Raw genomic sequence first — 21,253 nt, 5'->3', positions numbered from 1 at the left:
CGCTCTGCCACAGATGTCAAACTGTCCAGCTTCATTCCTACAATAGAGCCTGCCTTCCTCACCAGTTTGCGCAGGTGTGAGGCGTCCTTCTTCTTTATACTGCCTCCCCAGCACACTACCACGTAGAATAGTGCGCTCGCCACAACCATCTGATAGAACATCTGCAGCATCTTATTGCAGATGTTGAAGGACGCCCACCTTCTAAGGAAGTATAGTCGGCTCTGACCTTTCTTATACAGAGCATCAGTATTGGCAGTCCAGTCCAATTTATCATCTAGCTGCACTCCCAGGTATTTATAGGTCTGTACCCTCTTCACACAGTGTCCTCTGATGATCACGGGGTCCATGAGGGGCCTTGGCCTCCTAAAATCCACCACCAGTTCCTTGGTTTTGCTGGTGTTCAGGTGTAAGTGGTTTGGGTCGCACTATCTATCTATCTATCTATCTATCTATCTATCTATCTATCTATCTATCTATCTATCTATCTATCTATCTATCTATCTATCTATCTATCTATCTATCTATCTATCTATCTATCTATTTAACAAAGTCCTTGATTAGCTTCCTATTCTCCTTCTCCTGCCCACTCCTGATGCATGATAGCAGTGTCATCAGTGAACATTTGTACGTGGCAGGACTCTGAGTTGTATTGAAAGTCTGATGTACTGTATATAGGCTGAACAGGACTGGAGAAAATACAGTCCCCTGTGGCGCTACTGTGTTGCTGACCACAATGTCAGACCTGCACACACATACTGAGATCTGTCTGTTAGATAGTTCAAGATCCATGCTACCAGGAATGAATCTACTCCCATCTCTGTCAGCTTGTCCCTAAGGTGCAGAGGTTGAGTGGTGTTGAAGGCGCTAGAGAAGTCCAAAAACATAGATGTTGGTACATTAGGGTTGGCAAATCTAATTCTTGCTCTACCTGCTTTGCATCACCTCTGTTTGCAGGGCTGTTTTTAGGCATAGGCAAAGTAGGTGACCGCTTAGGGCACCCACTGCCAAAGGGCCCTGCCCAGCCTTTTTTTTAGACGTAACCAAATACAACTTACAGGTCCATATTTCAGAAGTACAAATTTTTGGTGGGAGAATTACCAGTATGGTTACATGAGAGCAGAGAGGAAACAGTGATGACAAGCAGCATCGACGATGATGGTAGGGCCTGGGGTAGTGGGTGGGGCCCAATGGGAGGGCAGATCATGCTCCTAACCTGCCAGGGCATCTGCACATCAGATTGAACATAATGACTTAGCATTAATATCAGTTGAGCACAAAGTCATCGACTGTCTTGATTATTCACACTTAATGACACTTTTATTATTATTTATTATTAATCAAAGACATTGCAAAAATGAAAGTACGCAAGGAATTTTTACATTAAAGGTTAGATTTACATGTTACGTTAGCTTTAGTCAGTAGGTTCCTTTGACATGTTCCTCTCAAGGCTATTGAAGTGAAGTAAGCCGTGTCCCTTGTAGTCCACATGATATAAAAGGAGATAACTCCCGGTAGGTGGTGTTTCATTATGACCTTACTTCTGTGCTGAACTAACCCATGAAACTCATGTACTGAAGTTTCAGAGAAGACAAGAGAGACTGTTATGAAGACGTGTTGGCACATAATTTCCTTTTAATTTTATTTTTGCCCATGTGGCACCCCAAGCATCTGACTTTGTCCTGTGTCCTCTTTTTCCCAGCTACAACGTACACAGTAATTACATCAGCATATCTGCAGTATACATCTGTGTGATTACTGTGAAAATACTGTATAACTTAAGTAAGTAGATAGGTGACAACTCATTTCTTATTCCTGTTCTGTACTTGATTGTCTACTTACCTGTACAGTACAAGTATTTGATGTACACACTAACTATACATTAATAATGACAAAATACACATAATATTGGTAATAACTGAGTAACTACAGAGTTAAGTGCACATGAGACACTTACTGTCAAGGGTTAAGTTTATAAAGAAGTAACGATGGGAAGCAAACAAAGGTAAGGTGTCTAGAAAGACATAAATCAGAAGAATGAACTAAAACTAAATAAAACATCAGAGCTTGGCTTGGGAAAATGTTTGTTTTATTTAACACTGCATTGAATGTTCACAAACAAGACCTTTAGATATTCTTGATATGCAGTCTTAAGGAATCTCCCTCTGTGTGTCTGTCACCATTAGAAATGAATAACGTCAAGTCATGATTAAAATTTATTTGTGTCCCTGCCCATATCAAACTGGCTCGGTGAGGAACTAAAGCACTTGAAGCACAAGCTGGGTGTGAAAGCGGACTATCATATGTGATATTCTCCACTGTTTGTTGCTTTATATCTTCAGAACTTTAGAAGTTTTTTGCTATAATTTTCAGATATGTTTTGGCTTAAAGTACTTGGAATAATCTGTGGGTTACAAATATGTTTTGCTGGTAAGTTTTAAATTCACTAAGACTTTTTTTGCTTGAAATTACTTGCAAGTTTTTATTTTTTATTATTTATTACAGTCTCAAGATGTTAACCGGCATCTTATTTTTGTTAAATATCCTCAATACAAGAAAAACTTTAGGAACAATTTGAAATTTTTCAAATTCCTGCATTGTTTGCTGCTATAATGTGATTTGGTATTCATCTACAGTAAGTAATAATAAAAGTTAAAGAAAGCCTATTCAGGCAAAGTGCCGTATCTTTATTGAACATACTGTTTAAAGTACTCCTTTCTTTTCACTCAATATACTTGTTTAGAACTGTGTTTTCTGCTCTTAGTGCTATAAAAACAAAACAAAAAATGTTTGCAATTACAAAAAGCTTTGAGACTGTCTTTAATTTAATTTAATAAAGCCTAATATTGAAAAACTATTGAGTAAAGTGCAAGCACAAGGCTCCCATTGACTATTTTGTGATTCTCATCATTGAATTGTATGATTATACAGTATTTAACCAAAAGCATATAATTAATATGTATGTAACCAATAAATTGTATGTATAATTTATTTTTTCATTGGTATTGCCTTACAGTTTCTTTGTCTTCTGGCAACTAATTGAAAACCTTTTGTTATTGAATATAGGCTGTGAATTCTAGAGAGCGTCTTTTACACCCAAACCCCAAACAGGATCACACAAAACAGTTTTGGGTTAAAATTAAAGGGGATTTATTACACAAATGTGTACCTCTTTCTCTCTTCTTCTCTCCTCTCTCTACCACACTGCTCTCCTCCAGTCAAGTTTTATTGAGGACCCGGAAGTACTTTCAGTGCCAGTGCCAACCCCCCTGCCTGCGCTACGTGTCAGTAACTTTGCGTCTCTGCTGGTTACGTATGTGGATTACACTTTGACCAAACAACAAATCTTTTAATTCTCATGGATAGGCCTCTTTATTGATCTTTACTATCAATTTTTGAGACTTTTGAATTTTAGTACTTTCATAATCTCTAACCTGCTCTGCAGTTATGTTTCATGTTGCGTTACAGGTATTGGTTGCATTATATGTTTTCATTCTTTTTTGCTTTGAAATTCACACTCAAAATACTTTTTAAACTTACACTTTTACTATAACACTTCAGTAAAAACAATATTTGGAATTACCTCTTCATCAATATCGCATTGAATTTTGATGCCGTGTTTGGAATTACAACGTGACAACAAAATGTATAACTGCCCGTGAGTGAATTTCGTTTCTCTCTCTCTACATGAACTGTGTCTGACAAAAGAATTCCCATGAATCAGAAGTGATTGAACTGTACGCGTGGTTGTAAATGTTTTATATGTGGACAGGACTTTTCCAAATCTCTTTGCATACAGTCTTGTCTCGCGGGTCTTAAAATTATCTCTAAGAAAGTCACATCTCATCCCAGGATAAAAAGTATTGCTTCGTCCCAGGATTTTTTTATTATAATAAAGAGAAATGTACTTACTGAATAAAAACCACAGTGAAGCAGTAAGTAATTTCTAACTATGTATTTATAATTTTGTACTCATTTTTACTTTCAAATTATTTTTCATGCCAGTCCTTAAAATAATTTTGTTTACCATTAGACACAGAGGAACCTTACATTTTGTACACTAGATTGGGTTTTTTGTGCTGCATTTCACACATCTTCTGTCTTTTGTCACAGTTGCCCTACAGAAGTTCAATGTGTTATTTATTTTTTTATTGTTTATTGTTGTTGCCTTTTTCTTGCATTTCACATCTGGAATAAACTAAGTACATATATACTGTGGCCTTCAGAGGGTGCTCCTTCTGTCCAGACCCAACACTGACAGACGCAGGACATAAGTTCTACACACATGCTTTTATTTTTTCTTTCCCATTTCCCTCTAGTAAATACAGTTCCAAAGCTCAAACATAATACTTTCTTTTCTTTTCTTTCCTCTGTTTCTGTCCAGTCCCCCTCCACTCCTCCTGGCAAGCTTAGTCTCCCTTCCTCCTGAATATGGCTCTCGGAGTGGTGGTAGCTGGCTCCTTTTATAGGGTTCCCAGAAGTGCTCCAGATGTTCCACAATCTCCTTCCGGCCACACTTATGGGTGTGGTGGCAGCCCTGCAGACGACGGCTCAGCCACTCTCCATGTGCCCCCTGGCGGGGGCCATGAGCCACAACAGGGCTGAGCTTCCATGCTCCAAACCCATGGCACTGTAGCAATCCAGGGGGCTGCACTCTGTTATCCTTGAGGAAGTGTTATCCCGTGCAAGCTCCTTCTCTTGGCCCTACAGTTATGGAGACATCCTGGCTTGATAAGATTCCTGGCCATCCGTTACACTGCCCCTCCCTCAGCTGAGCTCTGTGGGGTGAAGTGTTCAGTCCTGTGAGGGTTGTCTTCCTCCAGGAGAGTCCATGGTTGACCAGTCCCTACCCTTGCCCTGAACAACAGAAACAACAGAGTGGCCAGTGCCAGTATTGTCTCCTGTTTTCCCTGTATGGACAACGTCTCCAGCCATGACCTGGTCAGCGGCATTCGTAGCACAACTGGGTGTCCTGCTCTGCTCTATACCCAGCCAAGCTCAGCTTATCCCTCTGCCTGACTCACATGCTACAGTGTCAGGGGACCTGCTCTTTTTCTTACGTGTCCCTTTTTTTTTTCTCTGGGGTGCAGTGAGAGTTTGGATCTCCCTATGGGATAAAGAGTCCCTGCACTGTCTGCACCCCTTTTGTTTTCTGTGTGCTGATTGCTGGTTTGGCAGGGGCTAATTAACCTTGGCAGTCTCTCCCGCACAAGCATCTTCCTTGGGGCAATCTCCTGGCCGCACTTCCAGGTATGGTGGCAGCCCTTCAGAGGAGGGCTCAGCCACTCTCCATGCACCCCCTAGTGCTCCAAACCCGTGGCACTTTAGCAAGCCGGGGGTATTTTGGTCGATCTTTCCATTACAGAGGTGTCCCGGCTGGGTATGAATTCATTACAATACATTTTCACACCAGCTTTTTCCAGTGCTGGGTTACGTGAGTGAGGACAATGCCTTTCTTGACAGCCCTGAGTGCAGAGCTACTCATACAGACACATACATCTAAACCAGTATTTGTCGGGCACTTTAGAGTCTCAGGAGGCTATGGCCAGCTTGCGAGCATATTAGTCTTGTTTATGGTCTAATCTGATCCCCACCTTTACCATCCACTGTGTGGAGCAATACGGCCTTGTGAGACTTTTTATCCTGTTTCTAACCACATTTCCCTTCAACCACTCTGATCCTGTGGCCACTGTTTAATTGTGCTTGTTTGTCTTTTTCCCATGGGGTGGCATTAGTAGGGGAACTGGGGGTGAAGCCAGCATGATTAGAAACAGGATTGAAAATACTGCATGGCACTGTCTACCCCTTTGCGACACAGAGACGTGAGCAGCATGATACAGCAATATTCAATCTTCCTTGTGTGAAAGTTCGAGAAACACGAGTACAGCATTTCAATTACTTATGTGTATATTAAGAAGTTAAGAAACATTTTTTGATGTACTCTAAGTTGACATTGAAAGAGCGCTATTCAGAAAACTAACATAAGGAGAATGTGCAGCAGACAGCCTCTGTGTATGCTAATTGAACCCATGACACTTAAACTTTAAAACTGTATGCAGCGATGACTCAAAGCCATACTAAGTAGTACTTACAAATAAAGTGTAGCCTTGAGTCCTTCATTAAACATGTTCTCAATAAAGTCAAATCTAACTCAAGTTTTGTGTGTAACGATGCTATCCAATGGTAATGAGTATTTCACTGCATTTGGCTTGATGTAGGTGGGATATTTGATAAAAGCAGAGTAACTCAGCTGGGGTAACCCCTTGTGGTATATGTGTGATAATTGCATATTTTAATGATGAAAGAGAGCAGACAAAATAAAATCTTATGATTTTATTTTAAAAGAAGACACATTTGGCTATGGAGAAATACAATTATTGCTTCTGAATGACTTGTGTGTTTACTGCATTGTACACAAACAACTTTGAAATATGGTGGTGTCCTGCCAATGAGACACCTCATGCATAAGTGATTAATTCAAAAAGCTCCTTCACCAAGGGGCACATAGTTAATAGCATCTTATTCTGCATCATTCATTGCAACACGTCTATAGGAGGACATCTGAATCTGCCACCTGGAGGGTTAAATTGTATGCTATAGCTCAGTATGAGGTATATACTTACATAACAATAACCTGAAAAATAATGACATGAAAATTTTATTTTTGAAAAATATGCCATTAGTTGCTATTGCTGCAAGTACTATTATAAGATTCAGAATTTCAGAAGCAATCTATAGATTGTCACTATTATCTATGTACAATAGTATTGCGGGGTGAGCAGGGCTTACTAGATTTGTTATTGAGTTGGCCTACTTTGATGCAGACTAGGCTTAGGTTTTGTTCATAAAGATACACACACACACACAGACACACACACTATATCCACTTACGTACTGATTATGATTCATGTCTACACATCCTGCCATTCCTCAGTACTTCACATACGGACTCACTAGCTTTGGCAAGAGCAGACCAAACTAATATCGCTGTGTGTCCCCTAGAAACTGAAGACTGATATTCCTTAATTATTGCCCCTTAATAACCAATGCTCTGTTATTCTTTACTGTGGGGCTCTTTATTGGAGACAACCTTCTTCAGTCTGCTAATCCTTCTGGAAATAAAGTGACAATCCACCCACATCAGGTGCCCTGTATCTACTTTATTACTTAATTAGTTCACAATGTCCAAACAATGCATAATTATACTATATGTTTTAAAAAAAAAACAGTATTTATTGAAATAGAGTATTAATAATAAAATATAAATGAACACAGAAGGTCTTATATAAAGTCCTAATAAAAATATGTCCTTCTTTCAAGTCAAAAAGCTTCACAACTTCAAATAATAAACATTACTTTACGAAGGCATATGAAAGCTGAAGAGCAGCACCAAATGAAGCATCTCTATGAGGAGCTTGTCTTGATTTAGATGTCAGGCTTAAACATTTATGGGTCTCTGAAGTCCAGATTGATGGTGCCTCTCTGATTGAATACAGTCCCTTACCCTCTCTCTTGGCTATCATTTCCTTACGCTAAATTCTCCACTTGAGGATCTGGACCTCGTGAATTTACTCACAAATAGTTGGCTAGTCACTCTCATGATGCACACTTTGGCTTTAAAAGCTTTACTCATGAAAGCATGTGCAAAACATCAAGAGTGTTTATGTATACGGCCTCCGATTCCCAAAAAAATAGCTACTCTGTTCGGGCATTTGAGTTACTCTAACCTTATCACCATTATAACTTATAATGCACACTGAGACAAAATACATAGGATTGTAATTGAAAACATTAAACACAATCTCAACCATTGCCCTATGTATGATGTGTGTGAGAAAATATTTAACCTTGCAGGAAAAAAGTTCACAGGCCATGGACAACTCACCTCAATCCACGTGACTGTCATTGCTTTTAAAATTGGTCCTGCAGTTTCAAAATGATGGTTTTCCACTGAATAACATATTAGAACAAGAGAAGCTCTTACTGTATTTTCCCTATAATTTTCTTGAAAAAGTAAAGAGACTCATGAATCCTATTAGAGGAAGCTTAATTAATCAAAGTAAAATCAAACACATTTGAATATCACGAATAAGATAAGATAAAACACTATATTAGTAATAATTATTTGCCAGTTTTCAATTGATGTTTCAATTTATAGTATGGCATATTAAGATCTTCTATATTCTGCAAAATAATTCTGAAAGTTATTCATTAAATCTACAGCTGGTCTCAGTGTATCTCTCCTCCAGAAACCAATGCCTGAAGAAATTGAGCTCACTTGTAAAGTCAATGGATTCTACCCTAAAGCTATTGACGTACAGTGGTTCAAAGGTGAAACACAACCTGTACCAGCAAAGAGTGGACAACTTCTACTGAATGGTGATAAAACCTACAAGATCAGCAAGGTTGTGTATGTGAGTAATACAGATTATGAAGAAGCTAGCTACTACTGCCACGTAGGACATTCCAGCCTGCCAAGAAAACTCATTGTGCCCTTGAATAAAAAAGGTAGGAGTTTTAAAAAGATAGTCCAAGATACTTAGAAATGCAACATGTGAAATATTAGGAATGTTTATTCTGTACAAATGATCTGTATGTTATTGTCAGTTCATAAAATGGTTACATGTTAGAGAGAAATTAATGTTCAAAAAGAATTAATTCTTAATATGATTTAAATACTGAAAAAAATGGTTACACTTAAACAAAAAAAAAGGTATGAGAGCCACACTGTGCTTCTGAATGCTCTGATTTATTAATTTTATTGAAATTTTCTTTACCCAAGCAAAGAAAATTCCAAACATTTGAAAGTCTTTCTTATTTTCCTTTCCTAAAAATGTATTGAGTAGCTGGGTGTAAAGCTCAAATATGAATTTTGGAATAGTTTAAAGTTCACATCTCCAACAGTTCGACCACAATAATTGACTGCTGGTTGACACACTCACGCAGATGTTAAAAATGACGTCTGTTAGCAATTGGATGCTGTTTAGAGTCTTTCCTGGACTACCTTCTCCATGGAGTTTGTTATTTTAGGGAATGGATGCCAGGAAATTGAGCTGCGCACTCAAAAACAGTCAGATTCATCTAATACTTTAGCAATTACTGTAACTGTAAATCCTTTAGCTGAACATACTGTTGATATTTTGATAGGCTTTTGTGTACAATTAAACTAGACAAAATATTAACGGTCATACCAATTATAAGAAAACTGATGGTTGAAATTTTTGGAACAGATTATTTTCTTAAATAATACGCTACCATGGCTGTTCGTTTGTCTTTCCAGGATTTTAAATCACCTGCAGCTTGCAAACCGTTTGACTTATTGACCTGTAATTTGTTACACATGAACTACGTGACGTCTACTATCCACTTTGGGGTGATGATTTTTATTACTCTTTTTATTTTTATTTTATTTTATTGTACAATCAACTCTTAGCAGTGGGTGGCCGTGTGGTGCGTGCGTATGGGCGCCGTTCTCATCGCTACCACCATTGCTGTCACTTCCCCAACTTCTTCATATCTTAAATCATTCTTGAGGCAGATTGAACACTAAAGTGCCAACTTAAGTGAAAAATAAAAAAAAATGTACTACAGTAAGTAAATGCAACGCAAAAACTGACTTAATCTGAAAAGATGGCAACAGAAGAAGTGAAGAAGCGGGCCGCTAGGGTGGAGAAAAGAAGAGCTGCTCATGAAGCAGCAAGCGCATCAACCTCTGAGTAAACGAATGATAAACGTACAGAGAGTTTGAAAACTATGACTGCTCAAGTGTATTCACTGCACGCTATCGTGCATTCTGCCATTACTGGTGAAATATATTTAGTGTTTATGAACTTCAGATAAACTTTTATTATTTCATGTAAATATCTGCTTTAATATCTTAATGCTCCTGTCTGTATAAATTTTGCACTCTCTCTTTGTGTTTATGTGGGTTTCACTGGTGCTCCAGTCTTTACCCATATCTATGTGAGTTGGTCCCAGAAAAATGTTATTTTAACTGGCATCGTAATGCTACCCTTTAACTAACTTTAACTAATTTGAATTCTTGAAACAAATCACTGTGCAGGCACAACATGAACAGCTTTGAAGAAAGTCTTAGCAACAAGGGCAACATTCCCGTCTGATGCTCAGGTTTTGTTTCCACAGCTGTGCCCACATGGCTTGGTTAGGAAAAAAGGGGTCCGAAGGCTGCTTGGCTGGGTGGCTTCCAACAAAACAGCACTGGAATTGTTAAAGCATTGTGACATGTGGCAGTAGCACCAGGGTGTGGTAGCTGCACCCTTTCTGTCATCTTATTCAAATATTATTTACATTTCCTTAATACGTGATACAATTCCAGATACAACTCTTCTACTTTATCTGTCTGCAGCCAGAAATTAACTCTCTCTCTCGTATAAAATATAGATTTTTAAATATTATGACTATTCGAAATGCATCCCGTTCCCTAGCACAGGTTAATCCACTTTAGTTATGGAGAAACGCTCTTTTATACAGCATTTTAATGCTAAAGAAATATCAAGTTGTTGGCAGTTGTTAGTTCAGCAGCAGCTCTACCACGTAAAGGACTTATCATACGTTGCTATGAGTCCTTAAAGCCAGCGTCACTCTCCTGATGTCCTGTTCTCTTTGTCTCTGACCCAGTCCCAGCCTCTGCTGTGTCCCTCCAAAGCCCTCACAAGGAAGACATCTACAAGTTCTTTTAAACTCAAGAATTGGAGTTTCTATAATGGAGACAATTAGGAATTTGTCCTCTTTGCTGTGAATTTGAATTAACGCACCATTGCTGAATAAAGTCTGAGTACTGTTCCTGCCAGTGAAATAAATGTTCTCTTTGCTCAGTCCTCTCCTGCCTGTCTTTTGTGCAATTCAGGAGCCTAGACGTGACAATGTGTAAATTTATTTTGCTTTTCTCAATATGTACATTGTTACACACGTGCGCATGGGAGACAGCTAAAGGGCTTGAGTAAGGACAGTTCCGAGACATACCGGGATGTGGCAGAGTGCACTGACTCTTTATCTCCCTTGCCTGAAGACCATTCACAGGAGATTCCACCTGGTTCCCTTGATGTCACTTCAGGGACCGAGCCAATGGAAGGAGACCTTGCCGGCTCCGGCCCCTGTGATGTCACGTCTGGGCTTGCACCAATGACAGAAGACCTCCATGAGCCCGACCCCTTTGACTTCACTTCCTGTCTTCCCCTTTAAAAGCCTCCACCTTTTCCCTATTCCCTCAGTTCTGTATTGGACTCGGTTTTGAGCACAACAGTACTATTATTTAAAAAGACGATTTGCAGCCAGGATACCACATTATACGGGTGGCTTCCCCAAATCTTGCTATGTCTCATTGTGAGGTTTATTACAACATATATACAGTAATATTGACAGAATTAAACATACATCTGCTTAATAATTTAAAACTATAAATCAGAGTGACATACTCATTTTTGATTCTACGTGCGGTATACTACACCATCATAGGAGAGTGATATTTGCTTGTGCCTAATGCTATTGTGAAAGATCTGCTGACTGTTTCTGAACGTATAAAAGAATTTTTTTGGACTGATGGGTATTATTTTATTACTAGGCATGTGTTTTTGCAAAAGTAAAATCCCTTAGCACTGGAATAGTGATAAAAATCAGTAAATGTCAAATGTTACTTTCCTCACAGTTCATTTGTGTAATGCACAGGGGCTTTAGAGCAGTGATTCTGAATCTTTATTCTGGGAGTTTCCACCCACAAGAATTGAAAGCTTTTCAAAGTGCTACATTTTTTTTTTAATTTTAAAATGTTTAAGTATTGAACTCTTGTTAAGTAAATCCAAAGATGGTATTATATTATCAGCCAAAAAAAATTTTGCATTTGGAGAATTTGATATGATATTACACATAGCTTTTTCAGGTGTGTCTTTTAATTTTTTCTTATGTGCAGCTAATTTTTTTTAATGAATAATGTTTTTAATGTATAAACAACAGTGTGATTTGATATGGAATAAAAATGATAAAGCCTACAATTTCCATATATTTATTAAAAAATATGTATAGTTCAGAGCTTTAATTTCATTTCAGTGTATGATTTATGATAACCCTGGACTACCCGATGTATCTTACCTCATTCTTATACTCAATGCATTCACTTGCAAACTCTGTTTATTAACTGAAAAATAAGCACTGCTTAATGCCAAGACCAAGAATATAAACATTATTAAGTCATTACCAAATAAATTGGTGAATACCAGGATAATTCTGGATATTTATTTACACAAACTTTTCAAGGCTGCTTTTAAAACAGCACACTTGTCAAATCACATTTGTCAGAAAATCGCTTTTACTGATTTAGTGACGTTAACTGGTTCATAGGTGTGATACTGGATGGAATAATTAAATTAACTCAGATTTCAAATGTCACAAACTGCTGATACTTGCATTTTCACAAATCTCACCCTACTTAACTTAGATTTGTTTTAAACTTTATGGCAACATTTTTGAAGAAAATGTATTATTATCATTAAGTCAAACTTGTCACTTTAAGTTTAGTATTATTTCAGTATTCCTCTTAAAAAACTTTTTATTGTTGTTTTCAAGTTGCCACACATAACAGATCGGAATTTCTTATAACTTATGCCAGTGCATTTATCCAAAATATGTCACTTCATTTGACAACAATAATTATTCATAACTAGAAGCTGTGTCCCACTTTCTCCTATTCCATTCAAATATTTGTTGTTTGTGCTTTCATTGCATTTGATGTATTTTAGTTATTATAGCACTGAACATTAGTCTGATTGCAAAAACACGACAAAATGATATAAATGCACTGTTCTCTGATTTGATTTCAGCAGTTAAGTACAAATGGAACTTCGGGTCACGAACATCTCGGAACACGTACAAATTGGGTTACGACCAAAAAGTTCGCCAAACTTTTGCATCTGTTCATGACAACACACTCGGGTTACGAACAAGCCAGTTTCTCTTTCGGTTTGTGAGCTCCGATGATTTCCACACGTGTTCAGTCTCTCCTTGTGCATTCCCTGTGGAGAGAGAGACAGAGAGAGAGAGAGAGAGAGATGAGAGGGCTGGCCGCATAAGACCGAGAAGGCAGTTAAAGAATGCACTGGGTTTGTTTTTAAAGAGACTGATTCCAGCATTGTTTTAACCTCGTTGTATTTAATGAAGACTTTTTTCTATTGGATTTTAGTCTCCGCTTCACTTCTGTTTACAGCGATCGGTTCGTAGCTTGCATTGTTGTAATGTTACTTTTCTTGGTTGCTTATTAAATTACAGATTTTTCAAATGTTCATGTTTTTCCCTGTGCTTAAAACTCATTAAAAAAAAGTGTTTACAGCAAGCAGTTCGTAAGGCTATAGCATGAATTCTTGCAATGTTACTTTTCTCTGTTCAAGGTTTTCTCAGTGTTATTCATTGTTTTTACATTTAATTTACTATTACTCTGTGCATTCTTTTTTTGTTCTTTATTTCACCTTATACAATTTCTTGTATTAGGAATTTATTAGATTTCTAGATTCGCATACCCCTTGGGGACAGAGTGCAGGGTCAGCCATTGTAAAGCACCCCTGGAGCAATTACAGGTTAAGGGTCTTGCTCAAGGGCCCAGCAGAGTAAGATCTCTTTTGGCAGTGAAGGGGATTCGAACCGGCAACCTTCTGTATATCAGCACAGATCCTTAGTCTCAGAGTCACCACTCCGCCCCAATGCTATGGTATAATTAACTATTTTTGTGCTTTAAAATCTTTAAAAAATATATATATTTACATACAGTTCAAACGGTCTGGAACAGATTAATTGTATTTACATACAATCCTATGGGGGAAATTACTTCGGGTCATGACCAAATCGGGTTACGACCAGAGTTTTAGAGCGAATTATGGTCGTGACCCGAGGTTCCACTGTACTATGTTTTAGCAGCCCTGCTAATTACCCGTTATGGTTATGTAGTACAGTACATGTCAGACTGAACTGGATTAGTTGGTTATAAAACGGATGGGGCGTTGGATGCACAACTGTAGCCACATTCATTACAATAAGAGGATGAATGCAAAGCTCCATTCATTTATCAGCGCTGTATATGGTGCTATATTAGAAGGCAATTAACCTGGCCGTCCCTTTAGATCTCTCATCCAAATGCTCAGACGCTGCAAGTTAAAACTACTGCTAAAGTGACAGTTGATTGGTCAGGAGCTAATAATAATCTGGTATTTCTTTATTTCTGAACCAATTCTATAAATTGATAAAATGTTAATAATGAAAGCATTTTTTATCTTGAAAAAGCAGCAAGATTTTTTCCTTCTTTACGTGTAACTGGTACTGGTTCTGTTTGTCTCTCTCTGCTCCCCCCTTGTGTTTGCAGCTCCCTACGTTAATTTGTTTGCTTGTTAAGGTATCACCCCGTAACTCCTCAGTATGCATACCACAGATTGAGAGCCACTGCTATAAAGGAAGCTCCCCGTTTAGTAATTCTCTAACCTTAACAATTTTATCTAGCCATCTCCTGATCTTTTTATTATTAAACCTGCTTAATCCAGTGCAGTTTTATAGAAACAGTAACAGGAAAACATATCACAAACAATTAATTAATTATTCTTCACATTATTTGTAATGCTTCCACCTCATTTTAGATATATTTTAGATATTACCAAAAAAACGAATGGTGGGTGCTGTTGGTATACTAAGGTGTTGACACATAAATTCTTCTGTGTCAATGTTATGGGTGGTAATTAGTTCAGATCATGCTCAACAGGTTCTTGTATGAACCTAAATTATAGAGTCTTTCCATTTAGAACTAAATCTTTTCAAATTTGATAGTAGATTTCTGGGTTCTAGAGTGCACTGTTAACTGCAGGTTTTCGTATCAGTTTCTTAATTGGAAGGAAACTGATAAGAAAAATATTTTTTCTTTAGATTTATTAATCCTGTTTTCTTCCACAAACATCGACCAGTGTCCATTTTCCTTTCCTGAGAAAAATATCAACATTTTTAATTAACCACCATTGGCTACAATCATGGAAATATTATGCATTAATTTACAATTTTGAGATGAGGAATGTGTTCACATTTTCTGGTATTTGCAAGGCTGAAAATGGTCAGCAACAACACTCAAATGGGCTGTGGCATTCAAGTGACGAATGACTGATATTAATGGGCACAAAGTGTGCTAAGAAAACATTCCCCACACCATTACAGCACCACTACCATCCAGGACAGTTCAGTCAAGGCAGGTTGGCTGCATGGGTTCAAGATGTTGGTGTCAAATTTTGACCCTACCACCAGTCTTCACCTTTCCAGGTTTGGTAAGAGTGCACCCACTGCAGGCTCAGTCATTCACTTTTTGGCTGACCGGAGTGGTCTTCTTCTGTTTTAGCTTTTGTGTTAATATTTCTGAGATGCTTTTCTGCTCACCACAGTTGTACAGAGTGGTTATCTGAATTACCATAGCCTTTCTGTCAGCTCAGACTAGTCTGGCTATTCTCCTATGAACCCTCTCATTAACAAGGCATTCCCGTCTGCAGAACTGACATTCATAGGAAGTTTTAATATTGTTCACACCATTCTGTGTAAAGTCGAGAGACTGATGTGTCTGAAAATCCCAGCAGATCAGCAGTTACATTACATCTGGAACAAATAATCATGCCATACTTGAAATGAACAGGTTCACATTCATCCCTATTCTGGTGTTAACTGTATATATTAACTGCATGAACTACATTGTGTTGGTTCCATATGACTGGATAAATAGACAATTGCATGGAAAGCAGGTGTACAGATATTCCTAATAATTTGATCAGTGAGTATATATCAATGTTCGCATGGCACTTTGCCTTTAGAATTTTTACAGAGTGCTGGACGAGAAGAACATGTTATGTACCTTCAGAGAGAGCTGAGGTGGACAGTCACTTTCTATATAACACATTTTCTCAGTCTGGGTGTGATTTAATCCAATTTAAAACTGTGCACTGTACTCCGCTACCCTCAGTGCAGGGTTTGGCTTTGCCCCAACTTTCTGTCTGATGCCTTTGATGCCTCAGTAGACCCTCATCCTCTCATTTCTCTCTTTGGATATCTCTTGATCAGCATTTAAACTATAAATAGATGAATGCATAAACCATGTGAATTTTTCTTTATTTCCAGGAAAAAAAAATTTTCTAGTTTTTCCTTGGTGTTACCTCAATACATTTAGCAATATAAACAATCAGATGACTAAAAAAATACAAAGTTGTATGTCACAATAACTAATGAAACTGTGATACACTTCACAAAATTAAAACAATATAAAGACATACAGAATTGCCTGGAATGTATACATCTTGTAAAGCAGGCATAGTCTAGGTCAGATGGAAGTAGCCGGATAACCAGGAGGGGTGAAGATGAATCAGATGTTATGACTGAACAGATTGACTGCCATAGAAAAGACATTATTGACATATTGAGTGGTTCTTGATTTGAAAGACCTGTGATGTTTGCCCGATAATAACGGAAGGAAACGGTTACACAGATTAGTGCAGTTTTCATAAAACAACTTTTCATGGTGATAGAGTAAAATCATATGATATTAGGAATTTCTTATTAGTTATGATTTCACCCCAGTTCAGACTGTAATGGTAATACCCAGGTACTGAAATGATTCCAGCCTACTGATGGTGGACACTATTCATAACAAGGATTGTAGAAGGAGAGGGATGTCCCCTAAAACCCACAATCGTGTTTTTTAGCATATTTCATAGTACTCAAATCCATATTGTTCAGTACACAACATCTGTCCCTTCTATCTGATGCGGTACTTTATCCCTATGAGTTTTCTGGCAGATCACGGTGATTTCCACAGCAACTTTCACGTTTAGTGATGCACCACTAGAGGTGTAGACATTGCTGTGGATCAAGAAAAGGAAAGAACGACTTTTAAGATGGCAGGGTCTGTGACTGATATTAACAGAACTTTGCTCTCTACTGCCTGTTTTATATTCACTCCAAGAACTCAATCCACATCACAGCACATCTTGTAATTGTTTTTATCTCTTTACATCTTGTTTAATAAAATAGACTCTTCACTTACACACAGGTATACACATAAATATCTCCTTTAATTGAAAATCCAAGTATCTTGATGGTATGCAGCTTGAATATGTTTAGCAAAAAACATGTGTTAACTCTTGCAATTGTTATTTGTGTCATTTGAAAATTGTCCCTGTATGTTATAAAGTATTTCCTGTGCTTTGCCATAACAATTAACAATTCTCTGTGTCAACCTGTCAGAATAAGTGGTATTGATTTGAAACTCCGCTGTTCCTCACATTCACAACTATATGTGTCTTGTTCTTGGGTTAGCAGCAGTAGCAAACTGTTTATATGTGCACCCAAAAAACAAAATAATATTTTCGTTATGGATAAATTAGTGTGAAATTCAAATATCTCGACATTAGGAGGGAAATATTCCATTAAATGCTATATACTATTTACAGAGCCTTGTAATGAAGAAGCATAATACAAGGATATAAAAATAGAAAGAACTTGTACCAGAACAAAATTTACCTTAATATAGGCGCATTTCCGCTGCATAGTACGGCACAGCACGGTTCAGTACAGCTCACCTTGGTTCGGCTCAGTTCGCTTGGTTTTGCGTTTCGACTGCAGTTTAGTACTGCTTTAGAGTGGGCGGGATTATTCACGTGTCATTATAGTTGTGCCGCCTCTACTGCCGTGACACCGTGGAACTTTTACAACAACACGCAGACAACGACAACACTTTAGCTCGACGACGCGCAAGGGTAAGCATCTAAAAAAAGCACATCACTAGCCAACTTTTATCACTGTTGCAAAGCATAAAATGAACTTAACTGCCAGTGTAACATTAAAATGCTGATTCTGTATATTACAGATCTTCCACATTTTGCAAAAAAGTTGCCGCAACAGACCATCTGTTTGGACATTTAACTGTGCTTCAGAGTGGTGGGATGTGATTGTTCCCGGTTTTACAAACACTCAGTGGCTGGAGAACTTTTGAATGTCTGAAGAAACATTCATCCACTTATGCAACAAACTGCGTCCAGCGATGGAGAGACGAGACACAAACTTCCGCATGTGTGTACCTTTAAAGAAAAGAATAGCCAGTGACGCAGTAATGACGATTTTCTCCGGCCAATCAGTGACCAGCAGAGTTTACCGCCACGTTTTGGTAACGGTTCGGCGCGCTTGGAACCTCGGCTGAGGTGGTACTAAAAAAAGGACCAGGTACCAGGTACTGTTCCCAGTGGAAAACCCCCCAAAAGTGAGCTGAACTGAACCGTGTCATGCCGTACTATGCAGTGGAAAAGCGCCATATGATAAAGACAGAAATGGTGATGATTAGTTAATCATTTTAAGAATGGTTACAAGAGAGCAGAGAAATTGATAATTATCAGAGATGTATTGTAGATGACGGACAGGAGACTTGCATTTCAGCCAGCAATGAGAAAAGGGTTCACATTTCAAAAACACATAAATGTTTGCTTTCTTATCTGAACCCATTATACAAATATACCCAGGGAATACCAGGTATTTCAGCTGGTATTAAATAAAAGGCACTATGACCAGTAGGGGGCATTGCAGCACACCAAACCCCAGACACAACCTCGCTAACACAAGTACCTTTTGTTATGGGCTTCGTGTTCAATGCAACAAAGTCTTCCTCTTTCTCTTCTTCTCCTCCACTCCTCCCAGGCGAGTGTTGTTCATCCTCCACTCCTGACTCCAACGTGCCTGGATGAAGTCGAGCGTCTTTTTTTACTTATGACCCAGGAGCACTTCCATTGCTAGGGCATATCCCACTGGATGAACTTCTGGATTAAATGGAAGCCCCTGAAAGTAGGGATTGTGAATTCTAGAGGCCACCACGGAACTGAACAGAGCTGAACTTTGAAAGACAGGTCTCAGCATTCCCTGCGGGTGTCCATGTGGGAATCCTAATCCAGGGATGCTGCCATCTAACATACTGTGGGAGAAAGTACTCTTATGTTGTTGTCTCCTCTGGTCCTTCCACTGTATTGGCCTCCTGGCTGGGTAACAGTTCCTGTACCCTGGCATCCTGGCCAGGAAAGGAATCATCCTCCATCCCATTTGGAACACCAGTCCACCCACTGTGGTACTCACAGCAGGCTGACATAGAATGAAGCCATTGTCTATCCTTACACTATTTATAGAAGTAGAGCCCTCCAAAGAAATTGATCAAATATACCAGTAATAATTTATTCACATAATAAAATACAAACAGAGTATTACTGTAAACCTGCAACATACTGGCACCCTGACCAGGCATTATTCCTGCCTTGTGCCCTATGCCTTTTGGGATGGGCTCCAGCCCCCGTGACCCTGTTCAGGCTTAGATAATGGAATTGTTGTAAGCCAGGTAGTCTGAGCAATATGTCATGGAGAATTTTACATTTACTTTCAAAAATCTTTTTGTCTTTTGTTAATATGCCACCTTTTTTATTCATTTGTTTCAGGGTATAATTTTTCATTTCTTTTTTTTGGCAGGAAAAAAATGAAGCAACATCAAGAGATCAGTCCTATTTTAATCAAACCTTTGAACTACACAATGGATCAACGAGGTTCAAGGCCAGAAAACAAACAGTCGGGAAACAAATTATGGGTGCTGTTGGGTGGTGTTATGAGCAAAGATGTCTGTCCATCTGATCTTCTGTATCTTCTGTCTTCATAAATATTTTTCTTTCACTCTAAGTACAGTGTTGATATTTCTTTAATAGGCAATAGGTCACCAATCACACACTTATTGCAAATTGCAAAGTCACTTTAGATGTGAACATTTTTAAAAGTGTTTTGGGCTAATCAAGGACTCCTTCTTTTGAAGAGATTTTTATAATTTGGTTAGCTCAGTTACAGTCTAATCTAATTGTAAGTGCATCTCAGTAAATATTAACAATGATTATGATTAAAAATCAAAATGTTATTAAAGGGAGCTTAAAAGTAAAGAACACTTTAGAAACAACTTGTAGAGTATAGAGAGAGCAAAGGAAAACTGTCTACTGATTCAATTTCTTGAAATATCAATCTTCTTAAATCATTTAATAAATCTGTTTGCATTCATGAAGTCTGGAAGAGTATTTTTGTGATGTTACCTTTCCTGTTTGGGAAATAATTATAACAATTTGGTGATCTTCCAAGTATTTTCTTCTTTTACTTTTAATTGTTTCATATGCTTTTTAGGTATTGTAAGAAAAGGCGCTCTATTGAGTCTGACCCGACACAGATTCACACGAGAGACACAGGTAAAATAAAACAAATACTTATTTTTCTTCAGCTGTAGGGAACGTCTTCCCCGTAATCCCTCCAGCCACAACACCGTCCCAAGCACAGTGCCCTAAGCACACAAGGTAACCAAGCACTTTCTCTTCCTCCACCACTCCTCCCTGGCAACCTCATCCTCTTCCTCTTGATTCTGGCCACTGAGTGGTTGTCGCTGGATCCCTTTATTGGGTACCTGGAAGTGCTCCAGGTACTAGATTGCTGATATCCAGATGCACTTCTGGGTGTGGCGAGACCGATGCCCAAAAGGCCCAGCAGCTCCGGCTGCAGCAACCCCTGGTGGTGCCTGCAGAACCCAACAGGGCTGCACAAAACTCCAACCCCCATGAAGCCCTGGGGGAGTCTGAAGCACCACTGCAACCCAGGGAGACGCCCATCTAGTGTCCAGGGGGAGATACTGGGTTTCCCACCCTTGTCCCCCTGGTATATGTGGTGATCGGGCATCCCGGCCAGGCATGGACCCCGGCCATCCGTTATGATATCTACAGACTTTTTTACTTTTACTGCTGTTTTTGTTAATTTCTCCTTTAAACTACTGCCTTTTGTTTGACCTTGCATTTTGATTTGCATTATATCCCTTGTCATGAACCATATAACTGCAATTCCTAACATAAATTAATTGATTTTAAACATACTTTATCTTAATTTAGTTCAGGGTAACAGATGGGGCTAAACTTTATAGGGAGTGCAAGTCACAAAGGCCCACACACAGCCATTTAAAATGAGGGCCATCTCTTTCCTTTTTATTAATCACAAGTTTCCAGTTCTCAATTGGATGTTTCTTAGTTAAGGTTAAACAGAGTATGCCAACAAAGATGTTGAAAAAGTTGAATATCATTTATCTTCTAAAAGGTAGCCACAGTAATTAAATAAGCAGATCCGTATCAGGAGTGTGCCTATCAGAAGATGTTATGCTAAACAGAATGTGACGACTGACATCCTTGTCTCC

General features: G+C 38.5%; 1 protein-coding gene across 1 annotated transcript; it reads left to right on the top strand.

The window, feature by feature from the left end:
• The first annotated feature begins 2,241 nt into the window (after nt 1–2,241).
• LOC120539126 (zinc-alpha-2-glycoprotein-like) lies at nt 2,242–20,085 on the top strand. Its single transcript, XM_039768919.1, has 3 exons — nt 2,242–2,427; nt 8,221–8,505; nt 19,516–20,085. Exons 1-3 carry the CDS (start codon nt 2,373–2,375, stop codon nt 19,524–19,526), a joined length of 351 nt encoding a protein of 116 aa, XP_039624853.1. The 5' UTR covers nt 2,242–2,372; the 3' UTR covers nt 19,527–20,085.
• Nucleotides 20,086–21,253: the final 1,168 nt, after the last annotated feature.

This window comes from Polypterus senegalus, chromosome 11 (genome assembly GCF_016835505.1).
Source record: "Polypterus senegalus isolate Bchr_013 chromosome 11, ASM1683550v1, whole genome shotgun sequence".
Classification (NCBI taxonomy): Eukaryota; Metazoa; Chordata; class Cladistia; order Polypteriformes; family Polypteridae; genus Polypterus; species Polypterus senegalus.
Note: the sequence above shows the minus strand (reverse complement) of the source record. Positions and strands in the feature narration are given on the sequence as shown.

Excerpts from the sequence above, each read along its gene's own strand:
- LOC120539126 (XM_039768919.1), top strand. The coding sequence starts at position 2,373 with ATGTTTTGGCTTAAAGTACTTGGAATAATCTGTGGGTTACAAATATGT. Across the intron at positions 2,428-8,220 it reads GTTACAAATATGTTTTGCTG|CTGGTCTCAGTGTATCTCTC; the intron begins GTAAGTTTTAAA and ends TTAAATCTACAG.